At 44.1% G+C, this 13,760-nt stretch overlaps 1 protein-coding gene across 1 annotated transcript; it reads left to right on the top strand.

Moving 5' to 3' along the window:
- Window positions 1-5,445: 5,445 nt before the first annotated feature.
- Window positions 5,446-10,167, top strand: LOC123401322 (protein WVD2-like 5). Its single transcript, XM_045095108.1, has 8 exons — window positions 5,446-5,713; window positions 6,190-6,521; window positions 6,604-6,783; window positions 6,890-6,951; window positions 7,720-7,885; window positions 7,978-8,049; window positions 8,152-8,253; window positions 9,546-10,167. The coding sequence occupies exons 2-8, from the start codon at window positions 6,303-6,305 to the stop codon at window positions 9,933-9,935; spliced, it is 1,191 nt and encodes a 396-aa protein (XP_044951043.1). The 5' UTR covers window positions 5,446-5,713; window positions 6,190-6,302; the 3' UTR covers window positions 9,936-10,167.
- Window positions 10,168-13,760: the final 3,593 nt, after the last annotated feature.

The following is a 13,760-nucleotide window of genomic DNA, read 5'->3' as shown; positions in this document are numbered from 1 at the left end:
TATATTGTAGGAGCCAAGGGGTGGGGCTTGCCTCTAGGGCGCCGGTCGAAGGGAGGAGGGGTCCTCCTCCAAGTCGGTTTGGAGGGAGGAGTCCCTTCCTTCCTTCCCGCCTCCTCTTTTTTTCTTTCTTTTTTTTCTTTCTCCTTTGATTTTTTCCTCTTGGCCGAAATAGCCCTATTGGGCTGGCCTCACCAGCCCACCAAGGGTTGGTGCGCCACCCATGGGCTATTAGGTTCTCTCCCGGGTGGGGGTCCCCTCCCGGTAAAAACCCGGAACCCATTCGTCACTCCCGGTACACTACCGATAATGCTCGAAATCTTTCCGGAGGCCAAATGAAACAATCCTATATATCAATCTTCGTTTTCGGACCATTCAGGAAACCCTTGTAACGTTTGTGATCTCATCCGAGACTCCGAACAAACCTTCGGTCACCAACACCTATAACTCAACCATACCGAAACGTCATCGAACCTTAAGTGTGCAGACCCTGCGGGTTCGAGAACTACGCAGACATGACCCGAGACACTCCCCGGTCAATATCTAACAGCTGGACCTGGATGTACATATTGGATCCTACATATTCTACGAAGATCTTATCGGTTGAACCTGTGTGCCAAGGATTCATATAATCCCGTATACCATTCCCTTTGTCCTTTGGTATGTTACTTGCCCGAGATTTGATCGTCGGTATCCCCATACCTATCTCAATCTCGTTACCGATAAGTCTCTTTACTCGTTACGTAATACAAGATCCCGTGACTAACACTTTAGTCACATTGCTTGCAAGGCTTATATGTGATGGTGTATTACCGAGTGGGCCCCGAGATACCTCTCCGTCACACGGAGTGACAAATCCCAGTCCTTATCCATGCTAACTCAATGGACACCTTCGGAGATACCTGTAGAGCACCTTTATAGTCACCCAATAACGTTGCGACGTTTGATACACAGAAGGTATTCCTCCGGTGTTAGTGAGTTACATGATCTCATGGTCATAGGAATGAATACTTGACACGCAGAAAACAATAGCAACAAAATGACACGATCACATGCTGCGTTTGTAGTTTGGGTCTTGTCCATCACATGATTACCCCAATGATGTGATCCAGTCATCAAGTGACAACACTTGCATATGGTCAGAAAACCTTAACCATCCTTGATCAACTAGCTAGTCAACTAGAGGCTTACTAGGGACATAGTTTTGTCTATATATCCACACATGCATTTATGTTTTCATTCAATACAATTATAGCATGGATAATAAATGATTATCTTGAAACAGGAAATATAATAATAACTGTTTTATCATTGCCTCTAGGGCATATTTCCAACAAGATCATCCTAATAATTAACTACTCCACAATCAAAGGGTGCAATCAAAAAGGGGTAAATGTCTAGGGAATTCATAATAGCATGATATGGTATATACCTAGGCGTCGGGGATGTCTCCATGATCCTCCAAGGTCTTCATAAAAGTACTGTAAAATGTTGTCGTGGAAACGAGCCTCGTCTCCTATGCATGGTGAAGCCTCCTTGCACCGGCATCCTCCAAAGCAAGTCTGCCACTCCCGTTGATAAAAGAAAATAACGAGGTTGACACGCAGGTCCTTAATATGACAATCCCCTCGCTCCAACCATCATGATGTACTATGATGTGCGGGTCACTTAATATTACATCATACAACCAGCTCATACATAAACTCATTATCATGATGAAGGCTATACCACATCTCAAGCATCCTGCAAAAGAAAGTTAGACGTCCTCTAATGAGTTTGACCAATTTTAATTTACGTGGCTTCTAGGGTTTCCGGAAAAACTCTAGCTACCTACGTCCATCATCAAGTATGATTATTCTTGTCGCTGGATTAAATTTGTGGGGTCTATGAGGCAAGATACTTAATTTAAAATCTCTAGCCCCACACCAAACTTTATCAAAAAGCGTGACCCTCATGAAGATCAGACATCTTCATGCCCTCTCGTGTTTGCGATGGTTCATTATGCCTAACTATGATGTAGCCCACAGAACTGTTAGTAGATCATTCACAACCAAAGTCAATTGATTGTTAGAACTTTGTATAAAGATATGCTGCCAATGAACTGAACGGTAGCAGACCTTGTGAGAAGCATACAAGAACATAAAGCAAAATATCTTATCTTCTACTCGCACAATTTTAAGCTCTTGAACTCACCTAGTTCTTAATCCTTTTAGCAATAGATTAAAATCGTAACTAAACTTTTGTGTAACTAGACGATGCCCCGCGCATTGCCGTGGAAAACTTGTTAAAAATATATGGATAAATGTTAGAAAACTAATGGGAATGCAAAAAACCATTATAAAAATGTCTTTCTTAATTATCTAGAAAAAAATTCATGCATGAGGGTATGTTTTGCATGAAGAGATTAATGAAAAAAGTAACTTATGACTACATGCATGACTTGATAATGTGGCATTGTTGCATGGAGAGGAAAATTGGGTTGTAGGTTCTAGCTATTTAAGAATAGAAAATACCCTCACAACGAGAGGTGATCTAGATCGAAACCTGGATCTACTACTAAAACCGCTCATGATGCCACTGTTGGGAAATGTAGTAAAACAACACGTGACCAAACGAGGAACACTATGAAGATGCATTAACGGTTTATATTGAATCGTTACCAACTCCGAATTCCATTGAAAGAAGAGTCGGTGTAGACCGTCGAAGGTGTCCCTCGAACCGTTCATGAATGATCCCTCAAACCAAGGACCGAAAGCACGACCTATCCATAGATTGCAAACATACACTCTCCACGATCGGGAAGTGCTTTGCTATCGAGAGCTAATCGCCACCAAAGAATTAGAGGGAGAATATTAGAACCACGTTGGACTTTTAATTATGAGGACTAGAGAGGATTAGATCTAGCCCTAATTATCTCAATTACAACTAGAACTAGAGAACTTGAGGAGGCTATAAAAACTTTTGTATCCAAAAGTGCCCAAACCCTCTAGTATATATAGGTTGTACGTGAGGGAAGGGGCTCCAGAAGGGGGAAGGAACCCCGCCTTGGCCATCGATGAGGAGGGGGACTTCCCCTCTAATTCGGCTTCCCCTAGCTTGTAATTTGGCTTTCCCTAGCTTGTCCCACAAGCTAGGGGGCGCTCGCCACCACTTAGCTTTTTTCACATTTCTTTGTCCCATTGATATTTAATTAATTATAAAATCCTCCTAATTAGTATTATAGCCTTCTATTAATTTAACATCTTCGGAAACATTTTTCACCTATATATCAATTATCTCTATTACCCGTTAAACCCCGAAACCCTCCCGGTGACCCTGAAACGCTTCCGGTTCATCTCAAAACTATTTCGAATACTAATGAAACTATTTCATAAATACTTTCACATAACTCTTGCTCTAGTAACATTAAGCAGATCGTGATTACCTTAAGCTTGTGACCTTGTAGGTTCGTTAAACATATACATGAGCAAAACTCCTTTCATTCAGTGATTGATAGCGGAACCGTGGACATCCATATCAGTCTCTATGAGTACACGGATGCCATTCGAGCGAACCTTTGGTCATCATATGCTATTCCCTTTGCTTCGCAATACTTTAAAAAACCCGAGGTGAGATATATCGATACTCTCTTGAGTCATTCTCATGCTCATTATGCTGGTCTCCTCGTTACAGGTTTCGTTCTTCTTTCTCGTTGACATATTTTGGCATCCATGCGATCTAGTCACCTGTGTTTGGCCAAACGATAATGGATGCCATCACATTGAAAGAGTCCTAAGAACATCTCTTCATCCTCGGAGGAGCAAATCCCACTGAGATATCTAGCCTATTGTCAAGCTTTCTGATGAATATGTAAGTTGGCGTTATGTTCACCATATTACACATGACGTCTGAGCAACCCCAAAGTCTATCGTAAGGTAAGAAGAAACTACGATACTCTCATGGTCTAAGGTACTACATCATATGTTAACTCTCCGTGTTCTAACAGTTGACTTGTGACGATTGTATCTCAAAGTATAAAAAACAAGGGGTTGATTCAATATGATCGTTCTTCCAACGTCATATTCTGAAATTTAGGACTACCGTTACACTTAACGACATTCTAAGATCCAAAAAACGTGATCACTAAAAACACTTGAGCTACTCTTAGAGCCGAGACTAGGAATGTGCTTTTACCGTTTATCATTCCACACGCGCATATGAGTTTTTCCGTGAATCGCATATTCCAAGATCATAACAGTTATGCCATAGAATATAAACTCTTAACTATAAACATGAAAAATATAATAATATAATATTACTGTCTCTAGGGCATATTTCCAACAACTACCCCCTTCCCGCGTTGTAATCCTCGATATTCTACATATATTAGCAAAAATGCAGGCGTGAGGTAGCTTTTACGCACCTTGGGCCTGAACCGAGGTAAATTGTGCTTTATATGTGTTATAGATTTGCTGATACAGTGACATGAGGTCCCCTCCATTGCAAATCCCCGTACTAACTATAGCATTGGTGTTAAGACCCGATTAAAATCCTCCGTCAAATATTTGTGAAAGTCGCCGTTGATTTTACTCTAGTTTGCCAACCTTTTGTGGTGTTGATTGTGGAATGATCGTGCTTCTCCATGAATCCATGGGACACATATCAAGGATCATGTAATTAATACTGATGATAGAAGAGAGTCATAATTGATATAAATTTGAGTTATAACTAACTGTGTATCATGATTGGATGCTCATCATGCTTCTAGTCAAATGACGATAACCTCTTTCGATAGGAAGCTAAGGCCGGACCTAAGATGTAATCAAAACACAACTTGTACGGTAATGAGACGAGTGGTTACTACTCCATCCTCGTTTTGCTTATCGATACCGTCTTTCAGAAAATAAATTTGGCAACTAAACTTTGTTTAAATGTATATATAGGATTCGTCATCATATATTGTTGAAGTATGTTTTTATACATATTTGGAAATATGATTTTAAATATAACACGTAAACATTTTTGTCAAATTGACCGTCAATTTTCATAACTAAATTTTAAAGAGTCAAAGAATGTATGCACACACATGATATATTGTTAACAAGAGTTTGATAAAGGGTCCTTCAACACAGTCCATCAAAACGTCCTAAATGTCTAGACCGTGTGATTTAAACTTTTTTTTGCCCTCCAATAATGTGTATCAAACATTCACGGGCCATTTTGCAGTTTGAATTTTCACAAATCCGGACCAAATCTGAAGAGCTTTGAGGGAGTTTGCAAAGTTCACCTGACCCATCTTTAGTTAGATTATATGTTTTCGTAACCCATGCACTTTTTATATCTCATGAACCATCATATTATTGAAATTTAATGATTTTTGAATGACCAACATCCCTTCACCGATACATCCGTGGATATTTAGTGTTCCTGTTTTGAGATATCAGCGTGCCCTAAAAAGCAAGAAGGCCTGACAGATTGCAAATTTAGGGGACACAAAGAAAAGAAAACAGTAAAAGAAGAGAAAAGAAAAGGAAACCGGCAAGACAGCCAGATTGGAAATTGGAAACCAGTAACAACCTCCAACTCAGACACAGTCACCACCCTGTCCCCTCCCTCCCCTCCTCCTCGGCCCTCTCTTCGTTCTCCGCGGGAGCCGGCGAGCCGCCGCCGCCCCTCTCTCTCCCCGGCCTCGACCACGCCTCCGCCACGCCATTCCCACATGCTCTTCTCCGGCGAGGTAAAGAAACCTTCTTTCTCACATTTCCCACCCCATCCCCTTGCTTGCTGGTGCCACCGTCATTAGCGGTTACTCAGCTAGATCTGCGCGCATTTGGCGTTTCTTGGCCGTAGATCTTGAGCGTGGATCCTTCTTTTCCTGGATCCAGAATGGTGTGGATCCGGCTTTTCTGCGGTGCTGGTCGGATTCGGTGCGCTCCTCGCCGTGGGAACGAAAGACCGCATGTTTTGTTTCTAGGATCGTATAGCGTGTGCGTTTGATCATTTCTTGGTGTTAGTTTCTTCACGCATGCGTTTGTTCGTTTCTTGGTGTTACTTTCTTCGCGCACGTGTGGATTCACAGTTAACCGATGCACATTTGTTCCACCAAGTTCCGTGGATTTGCATTTTGTCAGAACCGTCAAGTACAACACCTCTGAAGTAAGCACCATGATTAGCAATCTCACACTACATTGTGCCTTCTTGTGAGGGGTGCAGGGCAACAGAGCAGGATTCTGTGGCAAGGTTGAATGGCGGTGAGTTAGGGATACACGAGACTGTGCGGAGCAGGGGTTTCTAATAAATTTTGGAAGAGGCGAGCCTTGGCCGAGATGGATGTCGTTGTTGATGTTGCCGATGCTATGGGTGCTGTGACCATAGAGAATGGGGCGAAGCTGGAGTTGCCTGGCGACGTAGAGGAGCACCGCGAAGAGCACGATGCACAGGCCAACAGGGATCATTCGGGGGAGAGCGAGGTGATCAACCCGCACGAAGAGGCTGGTGGAGAAGCTACCTCACATCCAGAAGGGAGGAAGGCTGGCCGTTCTAAGGTGATCTTGTGACAGTGATGTTTTGTACCTGTCTGGTGACAATACTGTTCTGATTAGTGTTTTCTACATGATGTGCTTATAGGGAACTGCAAGTCATGGCCCCAAGGTTGCAAAGACAAGGAGCCCTAAGAGTGGAGATGAAGGTCTAGCAAGGAGAGGCACTCCTAGTTCCTCGCTTCGTAAGGCACCCATTGCGCGAGTATCGCATGCAGACTCAGGCACTGGCTCCTGTACCAATGGTGATTCGAATGTTGATAAGAAAGTGAGTTATGCGTTCTGCTTAGTTTTATTATTCCTATGTTACCTGGAATTGGTTCCATATCCAAGCCAGCTAGGTCTCAAATACTTTGTTTGGTACTGGTAATCAGAAATCTGGAAAGATCGAGTCTCGTCCGGCTGCTAAGGAGACAACATTGCTTGAGGACACAAAGTATGCATATTTCTTTCCTGTTTGTGCGTTATTTCTTGTGTACAGTCCTCTTGCTACCTGTTTAAGATAAAGCAGATTTTGCCCTATATTTGTATGTATATCTAACTCTTAGTGATCAAGGTAAATTCCAACCAAAATTATGGTACCATGTAAAGGTAAACCTTTGGTTGCTAGTTAATGATTAGTTAAAAATAGTGAATTGTGCCAGTATTTCCATTCCCATTTCTTGGATTACCTCAATATGGATTGTGCTCAAGGGATTAAAACACATGTATGCTCACCCTCAGACGGTCAGAACTCAGTTCAATTGAAATAATACTTATTTCATCTATTTCTCTACTATGTCACTGAAGCGACACCTTTTCATCTCGTCATTTATCGACCTGCCACAAATCCTCAACAAGTGTGTCAGTATTGGAAGTTAACTTTAGGATTTCCAGCATTTGGATGTCATGTACTACCTCTGTTTCTAAATATAAGACGTTTTGGCAGTTTAAATTGAACTGCCAAAATGTCTTATATATAGGAACAGACGGTGTACTTCCTAAAGCCCTGCTCAATATCGTTCAGTTGAAGTATTGTGCTTCCTTTCTCGTTGTCAAGTTCAACTTAGGGCCGAGTCTGTGGACCATATTTGCATAATTGCATCTAAGGTCTTTGGGAATTTCTCTTACATTTCAGACTCCATTCTTTCTTTTGCCTGTTAATATTATCTAGTTTTGTTGGGTACTCACGGAGTCACTTATGCTGTTATATTCACCCCCACAGATCCAGGGAGGGAAGTAAAACTCAAAAGCAATCAGACCAGCATTCTTCCATCAAAAGAGACGAAGAAGATTTAAATAGTGAAAGTTCAAAGGCTCGAAGGGCTGGCAGCACTCCTGCCTATGGATTCAGTTTCAAGTGTGATGAGAGAGCTGAAAAAAGAAGAGAGGTAATTTCTGGTCTAAATACCATATTTCCCTGATTTTATTTGGAGAAAAAAATGCAGATTTGATTTTGCTATTTTGTTTACCCAATATATAGTTCTACTCAAAGCTTGAGGAGAAGATTCATGCAAGAGAGATGGAAATAAGCAATATGCAAGCGAAATCAAAGGTGACATTGTGTTATCTCTTGGTCATGTTAAATGTTATCCAACATTTTGAATCTTGCATCTCATATGTTACTTGCTGACATTTGTTGCCTTATTATTCACAGGAGACTGAAGAAGCTGAACTCAAAATGCTGAGAAAAAGCTTAAAGTTCAAGGCAACACCGATGCCAAGCTTCTCCCCACCACCGAAGGTTGAACTGAAAAAGGTAATCCTGCTTTGCTCCTCATTCCTTCTGAATCCCTAGCTTTTCGACAAGTTAATTCATGATGGTGTCATGTGACTTTCGTAAGCTGCCGAGTGTGGGGTTATCCACCCCTTACTGGGCAAATGGCCATGAACCCCCCCCCCCCCCCCCCCCACCCACACACACACACATACAAATTTCATTTAATTGTATACAGAAAACAAAATGTCATCACTTAAAAACAGGACCTCGGTAAAACATTTAAATGCTATGTTCAGCGAATATCCAATTCTGAGCCCGGGCTCATCTGCAACCGGTTAGAAATAAATTCATAAAAAATAAAAAAAGTCCAATTTTTTTGTGCAATGTAGATAATTTGATGCGTGAGGTGCGCTCCAAATTTCAGACCATTTGGACATCTGAGTAGCTCTCAGCAAAAAGACAAATTGGGGTCCGAACAGGACATGAACAGTACCCCTTTTAAAAGACCCCAAATTTGTCTTTTTTGCCGAGAGCTACTCGGATGTCCAAATAATTTGAAATTTGGAGCGGACATCACGCGTCAAATTCTCTACTATGACAAAAAATAGAATTTTTTAAATTTTTCTAGTATTTGTTTCGAATTTGTTTTTCAGCATGGGTGTAGATGAGCCTGGGAGCCAAAATGCCTCACTCGTATGTTCAGAAGATATACTGAAAGTGAAACTTTCCATGCATTAAAAAAGCCAAGATTTAGAAATATACTAAAAATGTTATCATCAGAAAACTATCTATGCCATGTGGATATTGTAGCTGCATTTGGATGGGATGCTGTTGCAGGGCCTTTATACTCATAGAAAAATCTGTATTGGCAGTTAAGGTACATGCAAAACTGCAGGGCCTCGAGACAAGATCAATATTAGTACTCAGACCTGTCTGATCTAAAATTTAAAATTCACCGTACGACAGAAAGTAATGTAGAGTTGAAGCATAAATATGCGATAATATCACACCTTTATTTTTATAGACATCACTTAAAGTAACTATGAACCAATTGTACATTATCATGGCGCTGAATTGTCTGAATCAGTCGAGAACCAAACAGCAAATGCTCCTCTTAACATCCTGCACTGAACATTAGCTAAACATGTGCCGCCACAATTCTAAGCATTGGGCAATACCATGGTGCTGAATTGTCTGAATCAGTTGAGAACCAAACAGCAGATACTCCTCTTAACATCCTGCAGTGAACATTAGCTAAACATGTACCGCCGCAGTTCTAAACATTGGACAATATCACAGTATTTGTTACCTTGTTGTGTTATTTGTTGTAGATTCCTCCCACTAGAGCTAAATCACCAAAGCTTGGCCGTTCCAAGAACAAATGGGGGTTGGAGGCTGAAGAAAGTACCACCCCAAGCCATCCTATCCGTATGAGCCTTGATGAGAAGGCCTCTCAAAATGGTGCGAAGAAAGTAACCCCATCGAACTCGGGGAAGAAGCCCCAGAGGAAGTCACTCCCCAAATTACCATCAGAGGCAAGTGGCCCAGTTGAGGCCACACAGCCAAAAAACACAGACCTGAACACAGATAATCATCAGGAGTCAGGGTCACCAACAAAGCAGCTTCAGGAAACCGAGTCAATTGCCAGCAGCGCCCAGGAGCCGATCCGAGCTAAAGTCACCCCCGACGACCAAGAACTCGACGAACAGGCATCCGTGTAGCAAAGACCACGGTGAGCAAATCCTTCGATTTTGTGATGGCAGGTGTGCCTCTCTGGCTATTTCGCGTATTGTGTCATATTTCTATTGTGTCATATTTCGCTAGCGTATCTAGTGCCATGTGTTATGTAAACCAACGCTCGTCTCTTGTCTTTTTTCTTGGAGTTTAGCATCTGTTGTACTGCTTCTGTTCATAATCGTAAGCGAGGCTCCAGTCGTCGTGTGCAACTGCAAATAGTTTTGTTCTATTTCGTACTGCTGCTATGGTCCAGATTAACTTTGTCGCCCTGCTTTGATTTATGTACCCGTGCTGCATTGCAACGGGAGCAGCAAAAGGGAGGGTGTAAACACTGATAAAAGTGTTGTTTTTATAATTTTGTGAATATGTGCTTGGGTCCTCATCTCATGGTGTCTCCTTCCACCCCATAGTCCACAATGCAAAATGTCAAGCGCTAACATCATTCATCTCAAGTACAAGTTGCTGCGTGGAATACAAAGCCCTGCAGGTACATTCTGAAGAAATTGCAATACAGTGCAGGTGGCTAATCTATGAGCTGGATTAATACAATTAAAGACGGGTTCTGGTGAACTAGATAGAATATTTTTTTAAGAGGTAAACAACTTGGCTCATTCAGTAAATAAGGAAGGTCATGACAAGTGGTAGCCAAAGATGAAAAGGTACGAAAGTTATTCTCCCGGCGCAAAATGCGCACAATTGACCTTTGAATAAAAGTATTTCACAAGTTGAGGCGCAAAATGCGCACAATTGACCTTTGAATAAAAGTATTTCACAAGCTGAACCACGGATGAAAAAAATACACTCAACTGACCTTTTTATGTGACGCCAGACAGTTAGGCGTCACACTATGAGGGTGTTTGGTTGGGCTTCCAGCCAGCTTCCGTCTACCGGCTTCTAAGCCAAAAACTCCTATTTAGGGGCTTCCGGTTGCAGGTGTGGCTTTCGGCCTTGTTACAGCCACAACTGCAGCTGGAAGCCCTTAAATAGGAGCTTTTGGCTTCGAAGCCGGAAGCCGGAAGCTGGCTGAAAGCCCAACCAAACACCACCTATGCCTAAGTGTTAGGCGTTGCACGTAGGGGGCCACGCTGGCGACAGAAAAACGGCTTCGGGCAACTCCGAGGAGTGATGGCCGACTGCGGTGTTCCCGATGGCGCACGACATGGCCAGGAAGGTCCACGTGCGAGGCCGGCAGGGCGCACGACCGAGGCCAGCGGGCACGACGGCTAGCGCAGGCGAGGCGGCCAGCGGCGCGAAAAAAGTGGTGCGGCAGCCGAGCCGGCCAGCGGGGCACAACCGGGGCGCGCGACGACGCGATGCAGCCAGAGGAATGCGGACATGTGAGCTCGCCCGGCGCTCCGGGTGCGGCGAGGTGCGGCCTGCGCAGCGGGCGCAGTGGCAACTCGGGTGACCAGCGAGGCTGTGGCGGCTGCGGCCGAGGCTGCCAGCCTGCACGGGCGCGGCGCAGCGAGCGCCACAGGAGGTGCGGGCTAGCGCGGCTCAGGTGCAGCGGGCGGTCAGGAGCACAGGGGCGGCGAGGAGATGCAGCGGCGCAGGCACTGCCGGCCAGGCGCGGCCGACAGTGGCTCATCTGCAGCGGGCGGCCATGAGCGCGGGGCGACGCGGTGGTGCAGCGGCGCAGGCGTTGTCCGCCAGGCGCGGCGAGCGGCCGACAGCATCTCAGGTGCAGCGGGCGGCCATGAGCACATCGCGGTTGTGGCCATCAGGGCCATAGTAACGGCAACGTTAATGAACAGCTTAATGTATTACGTTAATGAGCAGCTTTATTCATCTTTTCACTGTATCTGACAGCAAAGTAAAAGAAACGTTGGCGCCAAAGTTGGGTGGGCTGGGGCTAAGGGAGAACGTGCAGCGCTGAGATAACTGAGAGCTGACAGCATGGGAAGGGAGAGCGTGCACGTCTACTAATGCTGTACTTGGATATGTCAGTAAATAGCTGCTGTCCTTTGACGTGGGTGCAATGCCTAACACTTAGGCGTCACACCGTTGAGCGTGTGGCGTCTATAAATCAGGCGTCACACAATGTAGTGTGACGCCTGACTGTCGGGCGTCACATAAAAGGATCAGTTGAATGTATTTTTTCCATCTATGGTTCAGTTTGTAAAATACTTTCATTCAGAGGTCAATTGTGTGCATTTTGCCTTCTCCTGGCATCCAAGTTACTCAAACGCTTCGCCCATGCCTATGCCCAAAGTTTTGCCTCATGCTTCACATTGTTCAAGATAATTTGAGGTGTCTTAGATTTCTTTTGGAAGACCCTTGTATTCCTCGTATTTCAAATCATCCAATTGGCGAGCATTGCGAGGGACACCATCGTCTTGCTTTGTGTAACCATATGAATTGGCTTGGTCTCCTTGTTAAGATATGGGGTCGTGGTAATATCCTTTGGACTTCGCTTTATTCAGATGATGCGTCTGTTTTTATGGAGCAAATCAAGGAGGATATTGAAAACCTTGTACGCATCTTGGTTGGGTTCAGTGAGGTGCTAGTGCTGCAAACAAACTTCTTGAAAAGCTTGGTGCTGCTTATTCAACACAAACACTTGGATTTGGATGCTATTCGGCGTACGGGCTGCCCATAATGTGATCCTTCTTTGCCATGAGATATTTTGGTCTCCCACTCTCCGTTTGGTCAGCTTAGACACACTGACTTTCAAAACCTCAGGGACAAAATAGCAGCAAACTTGTGCTTTGGGAGGGCATGCACATCACCTGAGTGTATCGCAGCACACTTGTGAAGTCGGTTCTCACCTCGTAAACATTTCACCACCTTATGCCGCTTGTCGTTCCCATGCTCGTCCTAAAGAGCGTCAACAAGATTGAATGAGCCTTCCTTTGGGTCGTAACCGATAAAGTGTCACGCGGAAAGTGCAAGGTGAATTGAAAACCCGTTTATTGGCCAACCCACCTCGGACTACATCTTGAGAAATTCGCTAGAGCTCTTCCTTTGCGTTGGCCTTCGTTTGAATTGCACAACCCAACAGATATTTCAGTATGGTTTGTGCAACCCATGTGACAAAGCGGACATGGAGCTATTTTATGCTCTCACCATCATCAATGTCCGCAATGGAGAGAGGGCACCTTTTTGGGAGGCGCCATGGTTGAGCGGTAAAAGGCCTAAAGATATCGCCCCTCCCCCTCATATTCAAGGTCTCGAAGTGCAAAACTTGGAAGTTTAGCGCTGCCATGCACGAGGATGCTTGGATCAAGGCCATTAACATGCACTCCGTGCTGACTTGGGATCATGTCACCCAATTCACCGAGTTTTAGTCCCAACTCTCTCATTCGTTCTTCTCGATGACGCCCAAGACTCTATTATGTGGAAGCTCTCTCCTAGTGGGGCTTAATCGGACAAGTCGGCTTATAAGGCTCAATTCATGGGAGCTATAATCATGCCCATGACAAGGTCATGGGATCCACTGAATGTGTGTGTGTGGCCTGCTATTCAAAGTATGACGCAGACAGTCGTCGCCTTGAGATGCGGGGACAACAAACTTAGGGCCTTTGCCCTCTATTCAAACGAGAGTTAGGGTCCACCGCTCATCTTTGCTTCAAATGTCGCTACACCTTGCGCGTGTGGAGTTTGATCAAGGCTTGGTTGGGACTTGACATTGACCCCTTTGTTAGAGCATATTTCTCCATGTGTGGTTTTGGTAATTGATGACAATCCCTATGGACTAATGGTTGCCTTAAGTTATATTCGAAGGATTTGTCCATAGGCACTTCTTGAAGTCCATCTGTTGGTTTCAAGGAGTTTATATGATGACTAAGGTGGTATTCAAGGTGTTATCC

The sequence above is a fragment of the Hordeum vulgare genome, chromosome 6H (genome assembly GCF_904849725.1).
Source record: "Hordeum vulgare subsp. vulgare chromosome 6H, MorexV3_pseudomolecules_assembly, whole genome shotgun sequence".
Lineage (NCBI taxonomy): Eukaryota > Viridiplantae > Streptophyta > Magnoliopsida > Poales > Poaceae > Hordeum > Hordeum vulgare.
The sequence above is the reverse complement of the archived record's forward strand: the minus strand, read 5'-3'. Positions and strand labels throughout refer to the sequence as shown.

Bases quoted from the DNA above. Each gene is read 5' to 3' on its own strand.
- LOC123401322 (XM_045095108.1), top strand. From the start codon at position 6,303: ATGGATGTCGTTGTTGATGTTGCCGATGCTATGGGTGCTGTGACCATA. The intron at 7,886-7,977 runs GTAATTTCTGGT...CCCAATATATAG, and splicing joins GAGCTGAAAAAAGAAGAGAG to TTCTACTCAAAGCTTGAGGA. The intron at 8,050-8,151 runs GTGACATTGTGT...TATTATTCACAG, and splicing joins ATATGCAAGCGAAATCAAAG to GAGACTGAAGAAGCTGAACT.